The 16,259-nt window shown below is 40.6% G+C and overlaps 1 protein-coding gene and 1 long non-coding RNA gene across 2 annotated transcripts in view; one reads left to right on the plus strand and one right to left on the minus strand.

Moving 5' to 3' along the window:
• The window catches only part of LOC120559222, a 35,091-nt gene that overhangs the window by 801 nt on the left and 18,031 nt on the right, over nucleotides 1-16,259 (minus strand). Inside the window, exon 2 of the long non-coding RNA XR_005639232.1 lies at nucleotides 8,516-8,518. This is a non-coding gene — a long non-coding RNA (uncharacterized LOC120559222). The remainder of the gene's footprint in view (nucleotides 1-8,515; nucleotides 8,519-16,259) is intronic.
• LOC120559220 (taste receptor type 1 member 1-like) lies at nucleotides 1,314-7,200 on the plus strand. The gene is given in 6 exon segments (XM_039800774.1): nucleotides 1,314-1,492; nucleotides 1,769-2,066; nucleotides 2,224-2,910; nucleotides 3,306-3,512; nucleotides 5,744-5,864; nucleotides 6,269-7,200. Coding segments are annotated over 6 exon segments (2,424 nt in total).

Genomic DNA, 16,259 nt, shown 5'->3' on the forward strand with positions numbered 1-16,259 from the left:
AAGACAGACAAGGCTAGAAGTAGTACAGCTTTATGACATACAGTTTGGGGATTCAGATATCTGATTTATATGTTTTTCAAGTTCTTGTTCAACTTGTTCAAGTTGTATCCCAACATCAAATTTGATACTTAAATAGGAACGCTTAATACTATTACTAAATGAACAACAAATGTGAAGTTAATTTTAAGACGTCTGGTTTGGGACAATACACCAGTGTAGAAACTTTAGTGAAAGTCCAGTTCATGGCCTGGCCATCTATCACTGTCATCCACAAAGTGATAGAAAATATATTCTTTCAAATGACGTGATGTATGACCTCAGTTTAAGTCATGCACAGCTTATTTGTAGAAATTGTAGCATTTTAGACTAAACCAAAGATATTGGATTGAATAAATATGTGTATTTGCTTGTGATCTTACATCCACAGCTCACCTTATTCTCTACTTCATCCCTTTTATCTATAGATCATGCATATAGCATTACCCTCTCCTAAAGAGACATTAAATATACTTATTAGACTCTTGTAAGCCTTGAAAAACTTTCGCTGTGACAGCTAACATCTTTGAGCAGTTTCAGCTAAAAAGTGGGGTATCTAGTAAAATACTAATAATTAAGCTTTAAAGTCCACATTTCTCAGTGCTCTAGTATCTACAGTTTGTGTTAAACCTTGCCTGACAGCCATGTGTTTATGAAAACTTTCTTCTTGTGTACTAAAACAGAAAGAAAGTGGTTTTGCATCAGTCATGCAACTGGTATTTGCCTAGTGTATATTAAGGTTCCTCTTTCCATTTGGTTCAAATAAATGACCACATTGTTTTTAAAGTTGTGAGAACAGTAGTACTGAATAATTTATTCATCAGTTGTTTTAAGACTCACTGTGTTAACTGAACTTGAGGAAATAAGATACATAGAATACATTAAGATATTGTGTTTAGGCAACAACCTTCTATTTATATATAATGCGATATAGCTTTTACCAAAACTAAACATCTAAACATTAACAAAGGTAATTTTGAAGGGATATTTTATTTGACTGCATTATATTGTACGGGTGTTTCGCTTATGTCCGGCCATTATATGCAGTGCATTTGTTTTATTTAGAATACTGAATACCTCATGTAAAGTGTTAATTCCATCACAGGGACTCTGCAACATGATATTTTTGCATACTGATTTGTGTATTCTTATAGTTATCTTCTATATATGACACCTCATGCACTCAGTGTAGACATCACCATTGTCTCATACATTACTAAAGGCATTGGTTAATCCTATTAGAGTTCACATCAGATTGGTAAACAGTAATTACAACAATGAAACATTTTCTGGTTTCTCTGTGTCTCCTGGAGATATTTCTACATGTCTTGGCTCCATGTGTCCCAGCCTCAGAGTTTCAGCTGGAAGGAGATTATTTGTTAGGTGGACTTTTTAATGTCCATCATGATAGTGACCTTGTTTATCATGACAGACCAGAAGCCATCGACTGCTCCAGGTGAGTCTTACAATAAATCTGAGTGAATACCTTCTGAAACTGATGAACATCTGGTGTACCAGTTTATATTGTTAAGAGTTTTGCCTCAAACTTTAGGTTAATGGATATACATTTTTCCTAAAACCAATTTAATGAATTGTTATATTATAAAACTTTAAGTCCTTGTCACATTAAAATCCACTTTTAAATATTCATGTCTGTACAGACTACACAAACAGTTAATACTTGATCAGTGAAACTAATTCTCACACTTTCTCACTGTCCCTCTGTCCACAGTAAACCCCTAGTCAATTCAAGTTATCGGAGGTTTCAGTTGATGAGATTCGCTGTAGAGGAAATCAATAACTCGACCACCCTCCTGCCAAATGTATCTCTTGGCTATGATATATTTGACCACTGCTCTGATACACAAAGTTTTCCAGGCATTTTCAACCTCCTATCAGACGATGACTTGATCCAACCTGGGGGTAAACTACACAAGAATCGGTCCAAAGTGATAGCAGTGGTCGGCGCCTCTACAAGCACACATTCCCTGACTGTAGCCCCACTCTTCATGATGAATCTCATTCCTATGGTTAAGTTGCAAACTATTGTATTTTAACATATTGTTACCAAATACATCAAGTAATAAGAACATTTTTATATAAATTACGAAAAAATTTAAACAGCTTTCAAATTTTTAGAATTTGTCACTGAAAATATTGACAATTTCTCTATTATTCTTTTAACAGGTCAGTTATGCAGCTGCAAGTTCTGTCTTGTCAAAAATCCAGTATTTCCCCTCTTTCCTACGAACAGTGCATCCCAATCAAGACACCATAGAAGTGATTGTTAATATTCTTCAGCACTACAACTGGCGCTGGGTTGCTTTCCTTTACATTGATGAAGATTATGGCAAAGATGGACAGGAATTGTTCATGAAGAGGATTAAGGACACTGAGATCTGCCTGGCGTACACCAAAGGCCTCAATCAATATACAAATTACTCCCAAATATTCAAACAGATAGAGGCACAGAGGATAGGTATCATTATTGTTTTTGTTCATGAATGGACTGCTGAACCTCTCATTGAGTCAGCAATACAACTAAACGTCACCAACAAAGTGTGGATAGCAGTGAATACATGGTCGTTAAACAAGAAGCTCCCCAAGAAGAAAGGAATCAAAAATATTGGAACTGTAATTGGGTTTTCTGAGTCAGAAGTGACAATTCCTGGTTTCAGGGATTTTATTTATTCTTCCAGAACTCATTGTGAAAATGCAGAAACAATTAGAAAGTTTTTGTAATCTGCTGCTGACCACCTATCTTTTAATTTTAATGTTTATTCTGCTGTATATGCCATCGCTCATGCCTTACACAATGCCTTGCAATGTGGATCTGGCAGATGTAATCGCAATATTACAGTGTACCCACACATGGTAAGTACACTAAGAATTGAAAGGAAAAAACATACATTTCTTCTCACCATATTTATGTTTCTTAAATAATTGACAAGCCTATTTGAAAGTGAACAATCATAACACAAATAATTTGTAATACAAGTCTGTTTGTAATTATATATTAGAGTTGTAAACAAGTCTTTAAATCTTCAGAAAACAATCCAAACGTTTTGGATTTGTTTTGTACCTGTCAAACATTAGAGATAAGAAATAGAAATTTCAGAGATACATACAATCTAATAACAACCTCTAAAGGGAGCATCATACTGAAGTATCTGAAGTCCCCACAGTGGGGAGGAACCTATTTAATCAACACCTCATTATGTTTATTGTGAACACATGCAAGTAATCTGAACTTTGTGTACCCACATCAGGTTGTAGCAGAGCTGAAGAAGTCAAACTTCACAATTTTAAACCAGAGTATTCGGTTTGATGAGAATGGTGACCCCAACTACGGATCCTATTCTATAGTTTTCTGGAACCAAAGTGGTGATGCAGAGGTGATCGGCTTTAATAATTTACACACACCGTTCCATTTCTTCATCAACGACAGCAAAATCAAGTGGTACACAGAGGGAGAAGTAAGTTGTTTTTTCCTACCAAGAGTTTTAAAAATACTTTGTTTTGGTTTTCCCACTTTAGCAGGGGTGTGTGTGTGTGTGTGTGTGTGTGTGTGTGTGTGTGTGTGTGTGTGTGTGTGTGTGTGTGTGTGTGTGTGTGTGTGTGTGTGTGTGTGTGTGTACAAATATGTTTATTTAGTAATAGCTGTGACAAAACAGGAATCAGGAACCAATAGTAGTTTATCATGTTGTCATTCTAGATATGTAATCATAGACATATAATTATTGGATGTAGCCTGGGTTTGATCATGCACAACTCAACAAAACTTATTAGCGATAATTAAATCCCCCTTCCAATACCATCGATATAGTGCCACTTGGCCAGCAATGCCAAATCACTTATGATATTAAAAATAATCTCAAAATTAAATAGCACAACGTGGTGTCAACATTAACCACAGTTTGTTCAAGCCGTGGAGTGGAGTTCACTATATGCAGTGAAAACAAAATAGCCTACTTTCAAACAGGAAACCCGGCTCGTTCGTTCCTAGGGATTGTTTTAATTCAAATCTGATCTTTTTCCTAAACCCAATGAGTCGTTTTAGACCAGAAAGGGGGAAATCCAAAGGCATCCCCACCAGCAAATCGCACCCTGGATGTAACATCTGTGACATCACTATAGACAGTATATAAGAATGGACCAACAAATCCCGTTGCTCTGGACAGAGACCAGTGAAGGATATTAAAATCACTTTTCCGGTGAGCGCTGAGCGTTACTGCGCAGCCTCCAACTGAGAGAGACGACGTAAATGTGACGTGAGCAACGTGTCTGAAAGTTGTAAGTCTTCTGTCATTCCCAATCTTGCAGAGATGGAGAGCATAGGTATATGTAAGGAGATAACATAGACACAGGCTAATTATTGCTAACTAAAATGCTAGTTAACATTAGTAATTAAACTTAAACAGCTAATGTAAGTCCAAACTGCCTGCAAGCTTCTCCTGTACTATACGGTAATTCCTCTACTGTGTAACTAATCGTTAGCCTATTTTTACAAAAACATCTGCTACTGAGCCATAACGTGAGGTACAAGGTAATGGAGACTTTTATATATTGTTGTGTTTCTTTAGAAATAAACAATGGACAAATGAAGTCTTTAAACGCTTCAGATGTAAAGTTATTCACTGTCAATGTGACGTAAAAATGAATGGCAGTCAATGGAATGCTAACAAGAGGTTATATTGTTATAGCATCAAAATGGCGCCATAGGAGGTTCAAGTTCTGAAGCGAAGCTTACCCCCTTGGACGTCAGCCATTGGTTTGTCGACTGCCATTTTGAAACCTTAAGTCAAGCGATAAGGGTGTTGCTTTTTTGCTTTTTTGCAACCAGATGGGAATATTTTTGATGAGAGGTTGGAGTTGGGAAGATGACACGGCCAAGCCAGTGTTGTTCACGGTTGCAATGGTGCTGCGCTAAGCTGAACGCTAAAATTGCAGATTTTTAACCCTTCTAAAGTGAGTGATCCCACAAAGTTTTACCTGCTGACCTCCGCCATTTATCTGCAATTATCTGTAGAACAGAAAATCGGCAAACATTCCTTTAAGTTACCAGCTAACGCCAGTGGTAGCTAGCTAGATTGGTGAACAGAATCCTGAATAAGGAATTTCTAGGCGACCAAAATGTCCAAAATGTCCATTTTCTACTGGGTGCTTCTGTGCTGCATTCCGTCCTCTGCCACGCGCCATACCACACCGGGAGCAACTCAGAAGCGGAGCGTCTTGCCTGCCCATCTCGCAGATTTATTGTCTCGACAAGTGCTTTACAGAATGATCCTGTGTAAGCTAGTATCTGCCTTCCACTCCAAGCACTCCTGCAATTAAACTCCATGCATTCTTTTTTCTGATCTCCTGATTTGGGATGTCTATTATGTTTTTCATCCTCCAAGATAAATCTCTTGTCGTTCATGGTGTTGTAGAAGAGAAATATACGATATTGAGGGGTGTTTTATTAAATTGATTGGATGCTCTCGCTGTTTCACTTTTTGCTCGGCTATCTGAACCTCCCGCGATGTGAAAATAGACCTGGCAAGTATCTTTAGCGGAGCAGAGAGCCGCTTCTGTACATTTCTGGCAGGTGCCAGATTGCTCGAGGTGGTCATGAACACAGTGCAAATGTGCCCAGTGGAAAATAGGGGTTATAGTATTTCCTCTTTCCTGCACATGCATGTGGCTTCTAAATAATTTTCTTGTACAGGTTCCTACTTTACCGTGTTCCCCAGAATGTCGTAGAGGATATTCAAAAAAGTATAATGGAATCCACAAATGCTGCTTCGATTGTGAGATCTGTCCAAATGGAACTTATGTCAACAGCACAGGTAAATTATTATACATATATCAGAGGAAGAAAAAATGAGTAAAAGCAGTGTTGTCAATTATTCTGGCATTGATGGAAGCTATTTTCAGAATGTTAAGCTTTTTTATGGCTATGAGGGTTTACCTGTTATTTCATGTTGATTGGATTAGGCTTCCATGTTCACGCTGAACAATGCATATAATAATGAAAATAGAGCAATATATTATTTAGATTATTACAATTATCTCTAGGGTATGTCACTGTAAACTGTAAAGCAAGTTTGACATGAAGTAAAAGCTCATTTTAGGAGAACATACAGTATCACAGATTAAATGTCTAACAATGCTTCCTAAACTGTTTGACCACGGAGGATTTTTCAAAAGCAAACCTTAACTTTATTGACTGTCCTTCTCTCATGTAAAATAGATGATCCCTACAAGTGCATCAACTGTAAGGAGACAGAATGGTCAGCAGCAGGAAGTACATCATGCAATCTGCGGGTGGTGGAGTACATCCCATTCACAGACAGTGGGGCTATACTGATCATGGTCGGGGCCTCGGCATTGGGGGCCGCGACATCACGCCACACGTCTGTTCTCTTTGCCATCAACTACAACACACCTGTTGTCAGATCTGCTGGGGGACCAATGTGCTTCCTTATTTTAGGCTGCCTCAGCCTGTGTAGTCTTAGTATATTCTTTTACTTTGGTAAGCCAACAATTGCCTTTTGTATCTTAAGATTCTTACCGTTTCTCTTGTTCTACACTGTTTGTCTAGCATGTTTTGTTGTGCGCTCTTTTCAAATTGTTTGCATTTTCAAAATGGCCGCCAAGTTCCCCAAGCTCCACAGTTGGTGGATGAAATATCATGGACAATGGCTGGTCATCACTGCGGCATTTGTTACTCAGGCACTCTTTCTTCTTATTGGCTATACTTATTCTCCCCCCAAGCCTTACGATGACATTTCTTCGTACCCAGACAAAATCATACTTGTTTGCAATATGAATGTCATATCATCATCTGGTTCTGTGGTTTTACTTTTATCTTTGTGCTCCCTTTGCTTTATTTTCTCCTACATGGGAAAAGACCTCCCAAAAAATTACAATGAGGCCAAAGCAATAACCTTCTGCCTGCTCCTGCTGATCCTCACCTGGATCATGTTTGCCACTGTATACATTCTGTACCGTGGCAAGTACATCCAAACTCTTAACGCTCTGGCAGTTCTCTCCAGTCTCTATTCCTTTCTGTTGTGGTATTTCCTCCCAAAATGTTACATCATCATTTTTCAATCGTACAAAAACACGCAGGAGTACTTCAAAGGTCTCATTCAGAATTATACCAAAACAATCAGCCAGTAGCAGTTTAAGTTAGTAAGTAAATATGTGTTTAACTGTATACAGAAGGACTGATGTGCTTCCGTCCTTCTGAGTACTTTGTTGAAATGATTATAATTTTGCTTTTTAGAGAAGATGGTCAAAAAAGTACATATTAGTTTAAATCTGTATGGTATAGTTTACATCTCAGTCTACCAAGAAAGAAGACTAAAAGTCCACAGCCATGCTACTGGCTCTGTGACCCTGTACAGTACTTATAGTTTAGGTATAGCAGTGCCTTGAGCTAAATGCTAACATGCAATGACTCATGCTCATGTTGTGGATGTTTAATGTTTACTATGGTACAACATTTTTGGCTAATACATAGATGTATGTTGCAGATGTTGAGATATTTCACTGGATATCTGAAAACTGTGATATGTTGGTTGCGTGAGAAGGTCAGAGGATATCCAGATTATTAGGATTCCTCCCAATGCGACCCATGAATATTCATTCCACCAGACCGACATTGCCATCCTTAAAAACATGCTGTTAGAATATTTCCACAATTATTAGATGGATTGTCATGAAATTAGCTAAAAATATTCATGGGCTCCAGAGGATGAATCTGACTCTGTTGAGCTCCTAACTTTTCTTTAAGTGTCACCAGCATGCTAAATTATTAAATTTTGTGTGTGACATATCTCACTAAACTTGATGGAATGGGACAGTATATTGTACAGACATTCATGGTCCATAACAATGACTCCATTTCATATAGGCTTCGCCCTCTAAGAGCTGTCGCTATTGGGTTAATCCCTTCGCACATGCGCAGTCGTGAAGATTTCTATCGCGCCCATATGCCCTGCACAGGCCTCCCTTACATCAGCAGATACTTTATATTACTGCTGCGCGACCAGAGATCTGCTCCCTATTTTTCTTCAGCAACAAGCAGTTCGAAGACTTCAAAGAACAGCGGTGTCCGCTGTGTACCGACCACGGATCGGGCATGTCCTGCCGCCGGCCCTCCAACCGAGCTGCGAGGTGTGTCCCGACACCGTTTGCCGGGCTAGTACCCGGCCAGCCGCCGGCAGTTCTGCTATTTGGCTACTCTTTAGCCCCCCGCACATTCTCCAAATGCATGGAGACGGCGCTTTATCTGGACGATCTGATCATTATAGCTCCCTCCCAGGAGAAGGCTGCGCTCCACACAATGGAAGTCGTGCAGCACATGCAGACACTGGGCTTCGCCATAAACTGGCAGAAGAGCTCACTGGTACCCGCACAGACAATAGTTTATCTGGGAATGGACATAGACTCAACCATCATGAGAGCCAAACTGTCGGCGTCAAGGCTAGACGCACTGAGGTCTCTGCTGTCATGCATCACGCCTCACACAACAGTGTCAGCACTGTCTGTGATGCATCTCTTGGGCATGATGTCTGCGAGTCACATGGTGGTTTCCCTGGGTTTCCACCACACGAGGAAGATTCGGAGATGGTTCTGTCGAATGTACCTCGACCCTATACACCACAAGTGGCGGATGCTGACCATCCCTCCTTCCCTAAAGTCTGACCTGGTATATTGGGGAAACTCCCGGACCCTGTCATCCGGGGTTCCCCTAGGCAGAGTGACGTCACACGTAACAGTGTATACAGATGCGTCCCTCACCATCTGGGGAGACATGTGCGGATCACAGGTGGTGGGAGCGACATGGCCAGTTTCTCCCCTCCCAAACATAAACTGCCTGGAGCTGTCCACGGCGCTGAAAGTACTGAAGCCTTTCACCCAAGTGGTGGCAGGGAGACATGTAGTCGTACGACATCACAGCAGCGGCATACATAAACCTTCAGGGGGGCGTGCGCTCGGCTCGGCTGTAAGAGACAGCCAGGAGCCTCCTACTGTGGGCAGACAGACACCTTTTCCCACCAACCTTGGCCCAGAGCCATCCTATACGCTTTCCCCCCAGTCCCTCTGATCCCTCGCATCCAGGAGGAGAACCTGTCAGTCATTCCGGTAGCACCGGAGCGCACGAGCGCATCCTGGTTCCCGACTCTGGTTCAACTACTGGCGGGGCCTCCTTGGCAACTGCCGTGGGGTCGCAGCTGAACAGCGTGATATCCCACCCTCTGGTAATAAGCCAGCAGCTATGGGCCTGGCCGCTGAGCGGGAGCGCTTGAAGAGATTAGGCTTGCCCCCTGCTGTGGTGCGCACTATCCAGGGCGTAAGAGCCCCCTCTACTACGCCGTGTTATGCTGGGCGATGGTCCGCTTTCCAGCGCTGGGTTATTGAGAAACATCGTGCCCTCTGCCCCTTGTGTTAACTTATCTCCAAACATTGGTGGATAATGTCTTGGCTCCGTCTACAGTCAAAGCCTACGCGGCGGCCATTTCATCCTGCCACAAGGGCTATGGAGAGAGGTCGGTTTTTGCGCAACCCCTGGTAAAGGGTTTTTTGAAGTGGGTTAGATGACGGAACCGGTTGTGCGCTCTCTCACACCCCAATGGGACTTAGCCCCGGTGCTCCAAGTTCTGGGGAAACCTCCTTTCAAGCCTCTGGCACAAGCCTCTCTCAGGATGCTGTCACTGAAAACAGTGCTTCTCCTCGCCTTGACATCGGCTAAGAGGGTGAGTGATTTATGTGTGCTGTCGGTTTCACCGTCCTTCCTCTCCATTAAGGGGGACAGGAGCTCGGACACTTTACAGCCAAACCCTTCTTTTACACCAAAAGTTCTAACTAGCTCCTTTCGGTCGAGGATGTTCTCCATCGCGGAGGAGGCGTCTCACTGACTCTGCCCGGTATGCGCGTTATCTCAATATGTTTTACGCATGGCAGACACCAGACAAACACAGCAGCTGTTCATTCACTACAGAGAGCGCTCCTAAGGTGCGGCTCTTTCAAAGCAGCGGCTGTCCCACTGGCTGTGCAAGACTATCACCCAAGCCTATAGCATGGAGGGAGTGGAACCCCCTCAGGGCATCCGGGCGGTTGCTGACATCTGCGCAGCGGCCTCCTGGGCATACCCGTGCCCGTTCATCCACTTTTATCTGCGCGATACGTCCGAGTCCTCAATGACTCACTTGGTCCTATCCACAATCGATGGCAAATGAGGCGCTGTTGATGTGTTTTGCTGCTGTCCCCATCCCTCCTTCACTTGAGTGGCTATGAGGAATGTGAGTGTTCTGCAGTTATTAATCATGATCATTGTAAAGCACTTTCACAATCATGATATGGGCCGTACAATCAGTATTAGGCCAATGCATAATCATGACAGGTTTTTTATCAAAATAATATATTATTTGTGGCCGGTTAACTCAGTTGGTGGAGCGGGTGCACATGTATAGAGGTTTATTCCTCGATGCAGAAGGTCCAGGGTTCGAGTCCAACCTGTGACGGTTTTCCTGTGTGTCTTCCCCCTCTCTCCCCTTTCGTGTCTGAGCTCTCCAATCATTAAAGGCGGAAATGCCCATAAAAAATCTAAAAAAAATAAATAAATAATAATAATGATATATTATTTGATACATTAAACTTGTTCAGTGTGAATAGGAAGAGCAATTAGTCTATGTTCTGCTTGTGGATCTTGTGTCGCAGGTGGCATTGACTACATCAGCTTGTCCCTTGACCCAATAGCGACAGCTCTTAGAGGGCGAAGCCTATACAAAATAGAACGATAGTTACGTATTGTAACTCCAGATTCTATGAGTATAGACGTAGCCCTCTAAGATTCAGGCCACCAGCTTCACCAACGTTGGCTGAAGAAAAATGCTGATGTTGGGAGCAGATCTCTGGTCGCGCAGCAGTAATATACAGTACCTGCAGATGTAAGAGAGGCCCGTGCAGGCCACAAGGGTGCGAAAGAAATCTTCATGACTGCGCATGCGTGAAGGGATTAACCCAATAGTGACAGCTCTACGCCTATACTCATTGAATCTGGAGTTACAATACGTAACTATCAATCCTATTACTTGGTGAACCCACTTTTTCTCTATTGTCACCATGAGGTTAACATTTGAGGTTTTTAGTTAAATGTCTCAACAACTATCAATTAGCCTATTATAATGACACTCACACCTATTGTATAAATGTGGAGAGTTGTCTTCAGTTAAATACCTTGAACTAAAGGCTGCATAAATGTGAGCTTTGTATTATTAAAGCTTACTTGTCCCCATTTATATGTATATTTGTATCCACATCATTTTTAATTATTTAAAGTCATATTATTGTTTCTCTGACACATTCTATTGAGTACCTGCCTGAAATGTTGTATTTTAATGTTTTTTTTTAAATAAAGGTGTTGTAAAAAAAAAACAAAAAAGGCTTTTTGCTAATACATCCATGGAACTGATGGATGTGCTTCATAGATACAGTATATATATATCTATCGATGTGCTTGAACTACAGACTGTACTTCGGCATGCAGACACAAAGAATAAAAAGAGAATAAAGAGGATCAAGAGAGACAGCCGCCCCCCTCTCTCTCTTTCACACTCAACTCAGATTAAACTGCAAAACTAGACAGTGCTGATAGATTGGGTTACTGTTTTGCCTTATTGTAACCCAAAAACATTCAAGAAATATATTTTAGGGCACTGTATTGGCTGATATTTGATGATTTGTGAGCAGGAAGTAGGCGCCATACTGTTTCCTGTATTGCAAAAAGCAGCTGAAAAATCTTAGACGAAACAGTAAACTATGCAGCACTGATCAAATATAAATGAAGATTCTATTCCTGCATTACCTATTTCTCATAAAAAATGTTTTCATAAACTTATTTCAGCTTACTGTTTAACTGTTATTAACTGTTACGTTACAAGATTGTTTGTTACCAGCCAGTTGCTTGTTTTATTTCAACAATTTTATACTACCAGATTACTTTTCATCAGATGGGATAGACCATTAGGAATAGCTTTCATTAAATAACTAAATTCTCTGCTTGTAACAGAAAAGGATTTAACAAGAAGGAAATGTTCGTAAGTGAATTATAACCCATATAAGACATCGCTTACAATAACAATACTTTCATCAACCCAATTTCTATCTTAAAGATAGACTTTTTTCTAACAGTAATGTCACCATTATAATGGTTTTGTGTGTGGGAAAGTTATGTATGTAGCATCATTTCCAAGCAAGGAGGGCCTGTTGATAAAATGTAGATAACTTTATAGGCAATTTGGGAATGTTCATATTACAAGCAAGTAGCAAATAATCACCACCCAGTTTCCCAATCACCGCAACTTTTCCGCAAATTTGACCAATAACCTGAAGTTTCCCGCGACTTCAACCAATCCCAGCAGTCCCACATGCCAGACTTTATATCAGTATGTGACTCTGAGAGCCACTGATCAAGCGGGAGTGAGAACGGGTTGATCGTTTCCTTGTCTCTGATATGAAGACGAGACGTGTGTGACATCTCACATTTACCAACAAAACGTACAGCGAAAGACATTTCAGATCGTCCTGCCAACCTGTATACATTTTAACATCAATGTAGGTACGCTGTAACGATTTTTCACTCTAAAGTCGCTGAAGCTGCTTCCGTTTCAATCCTGTCGGCTATCTGCAGCGGGCTTCTCCGTTCCCCCTGCGACTGACGCGCACTCAGGAAAAACCTAAATTGAGGACAGCTATGCTCATTATTGTAAGTGCAATGATAAGTTAAAGTCCAATAAGTACTTTATCAAACTGTATGAATGTGTGTCCCAGGCCAGGATAGGAAATTAACTAACAATGTAAAGATCGTCAAGCCACTGACACATATGTTCAAATTTGATTCATTCAATACATTTTTATTTTTTGTATTAAATCCACCAGCCATTTTCATATTATACCAACACTTGCAGCATCCTCAGCCTTTTTGGTAAGGTTACTAGGAAATCTCATCCCAGAGTAATTTTATTCTCCCCAAAACAAGTTTCCTTTTTATTTTTAAAGAGCAATAAAAAAAAAAGAAAAACTTTTTTTGCAACTTTCACCGTCTCCCGCAACTTCATGCAAAACAAACGTTATTGTCGTCAAAAGACATCACAGCTTTATTGAATTTTTTTACAAATGCTCCTGCAAAATCAGGCATTTTGGGCCGTACAATTCTCAAAAAAAGGCCGCAAAATCCTGGAGGGTTGATTATATACAGCTATTACATACACATAAAACTATACAACACACTAAAAGACAGGGAATCCAAAAAAGCATAATAGGGGCTCTTTAAAGTGAACAGTAGGACAAATTACATAACAGTACACTAATGCCTGTTTTGATGCTGCAGTTGGGCAGATACAAATGCAGTTTCATATATTATCATGTATCATTTTGTGGTGTTTAGTCGGTTTCATCTCAGTGTTATAAATGTTTTGATTTTATAGCTAAGCCCTTTGTAACTGTTCATTTGAGCCAAACGCTGCTGCCGTGCGCCAGCGTGTGGGTGTAATGCATCACATCTATTAACAAAAGAGGTATGGAAAGAAATAACTACTTTTTATTAACAAGTTCTTTCAGTGTCCAGCTTATGTCATACAACATATTTTTTTATCTCAGTTAACTCCATTGATGGAGTCGATTGTGTCCCTTTGTGTCTGCAGTGGGCTACCACATCTGTGAGGACTGGGCTGCTGCTGGAGGGTTGAGGTGCATAGGGCGCACACATCTGCTCAGCTACAGCACCACTGACCCCGCTGGAACAGGCAGTGAATAGGAGAAATATAAATTTGTTGCAAATAAAGTCTTTGTTTTTGTACCCAATAATGTCTTAATATCTTGAATGTATTTGGTTCACTTTCATGCTAAACAATACAAGTTAGCCTATCTGGGTCATCCAGTGCATCGTGTCCCCCTCCAACTCTGTTACAGCTCCACTCAGGAGGGATTCCCCGATAATCCCTGCCAGATTCTTATCAAGTGGGGTGAACTCTGGTGTGCCTTTCCCTCCGCCTGTGGTACAAACAGTACCACGGTGTGCCATCTTTTACGTCTGACCACTGTTTTTTATTTCTGCCACAGTTCTGCTTCCGGGGCCCACAGTATGTATTGCATCTGCCACATGCTGCCATTCTACCAAATTTCACCAAACAACTTTTTCTTTTTTTGCTTCTCTCTTCCTCCCCAACAAGTACTTACACTTCACATTGTGTGCTCTTTCTGATAGCGTAATGCTGTCTGTTCCTTTAGTGGTCAGGATAAATGAATATTCATTGACTGACTATAGGCAACTCTGGGCGTTACCTGGGTGGGACAAGACTATCGCTTATATTTAGAGTTGATTGTGATTTATAAAAGGAAGCCGGCGTAAGTTGTGCGTGTGAACGGTTTTATATTTCAGAAGTTTTTCTGTGCGTTGGCACGTCCTACGCTTCGTTTGTACGCCACTTTTGATGCAAATTAGTTTTATAAATGAGGCCCCTGAACACAACAAATGTTGAGGATGAATCATTTTCACTCCTGCCACCTAAAAAGAGGCAAAATGTCAATGTTTCTATTTTTCAAGTTACATAACGTGGGAGAATTTTGCACCATTGGTTTGCTGGTCCAGTCAATAAGACACAGGATAGGACAGTAAGTTGAAGTGTTTTTAAAACCCTAAAAGATTCTGGGCTTTTGAGAAAACATTTGGGGCTGGAGCTCCAGAAGCCACCCACACGCTCCGCCCCTGCTACAAAGTCAAACTTCATCTTAACATACAAGAAAATTAAATGTCACAATACTCACCACACTGTTGATTAGAAAGTGATCTCTTGCAAGCAAAGTACACACATTTCACAGCAATGACTGCTATTGAACCAAACTTATTGTAAATTAGTTTACCAACTTTACGTGGCTTCCATACAACTTTTTATTAATGTTTTTTACTAACCACAACATCACCCTATAATCCATCTCTCATGAGGGCCCATCCTAACCTACCAAGCAGAACAAGTTCCGCCCTTTCATCAGCAGGTTTCCAGAACTCAAACTTTGGTGGCCTGGCCATGTATTGTTGCAAATGACCGCCTTTCAAATGACCTGTGCGGTCAAAGCTTAAGTCATGCAGGGCTCACTTGTAAGAGGAAGTGGCATGTTGGCATGAACCAAAGACACCTGGTTGAATTCATTAATTCATTTGTGTGTGTTTGCTTGTGTGTATTTGCTTGTGACCCTATGTTATATCACAACCTCATCTGTACTTCATCTTTACTTTATCCCTTTCATTCATCAATCTTCTCTGTTGACTTAGCTTTCCATTTAATATAAACACTTTTCATTAGACTTTTGAGACTTTATCTCTGAAAGGCATGAGTTATGCTTAACAGAAAAAGTAGTTATTTTTAACAGCAATCAGTTTTAAGCAGTTTTAGCCATTGTAAAAATGATGTAGCCTATCAAGGAAAAACAATATTATTGTTTGCACAATGATCAAGGCCACATTTTACTGCATTAACTATAGACAGTCTGTGTTAAACTTTTCCTGACTTTCACATGTTGAGGCGTAATTCCATGTCCTCTTGAATATCGAAACAGGTAAAGAGGAAAGTGGTTTTGCAACATTAACATACAGCTGGCATTTGCCTGGTGTATGAATAGATAATCTTTGGTTGTTTGGTTGTAACACAAATGTTACAGTTAAGGTCCCTTATGGAGTTTTTAACCAGTTATAGCATTATGGAGCAATGATTTTAAGAGTCCCCGTTTTGTTTGCAGTGTGCACGCACATGCATGGTCACAAACTGCTGTAGAAGAACAAAGCCATTATTTGGTCACAATCAGGGGTTTAGTGATGCCGGAGCGCAGCAGAAAGACACATTACCACCTTTTTCCTCCAAGTGAGGAATTAGAATATTCTAAGTTTGAAGAATTTTGAAGATCCAATAATCACTAAAGTGTGGATCATGCAAGAGACAATAAAAAACAAAGTTTTCATAATGACATTTAAGATGTGTTGATTGAGTCACAACGTCAACTCATGCATTAAGTAACATGCAAGAAAATAGCACTACACCCCTCTTCACAATATCACCATGTTTACCCCTGAAAAGCCAACCCAAACCTATTTTGAATACCTACTGTACGTAATGATAATACGTACATAAGGAAAGGACCCATTGTAGGCCCATCAGCAGGAGCATCAACTTGCCAAC

Source organism: Perca fluviatilis, chromosome 5 (assembly GCF_010015445.1).
Source record: "Perca fluviatilis chromosome 5, GENO_Pfluv_1.0, whole genome shotgun sequence".
Lineage (NCBI taxonomy): Eukaryota > Metazoa > Chordata > Actinopteri > Perciformes > Percidae > Perca > Perca fluviatilis.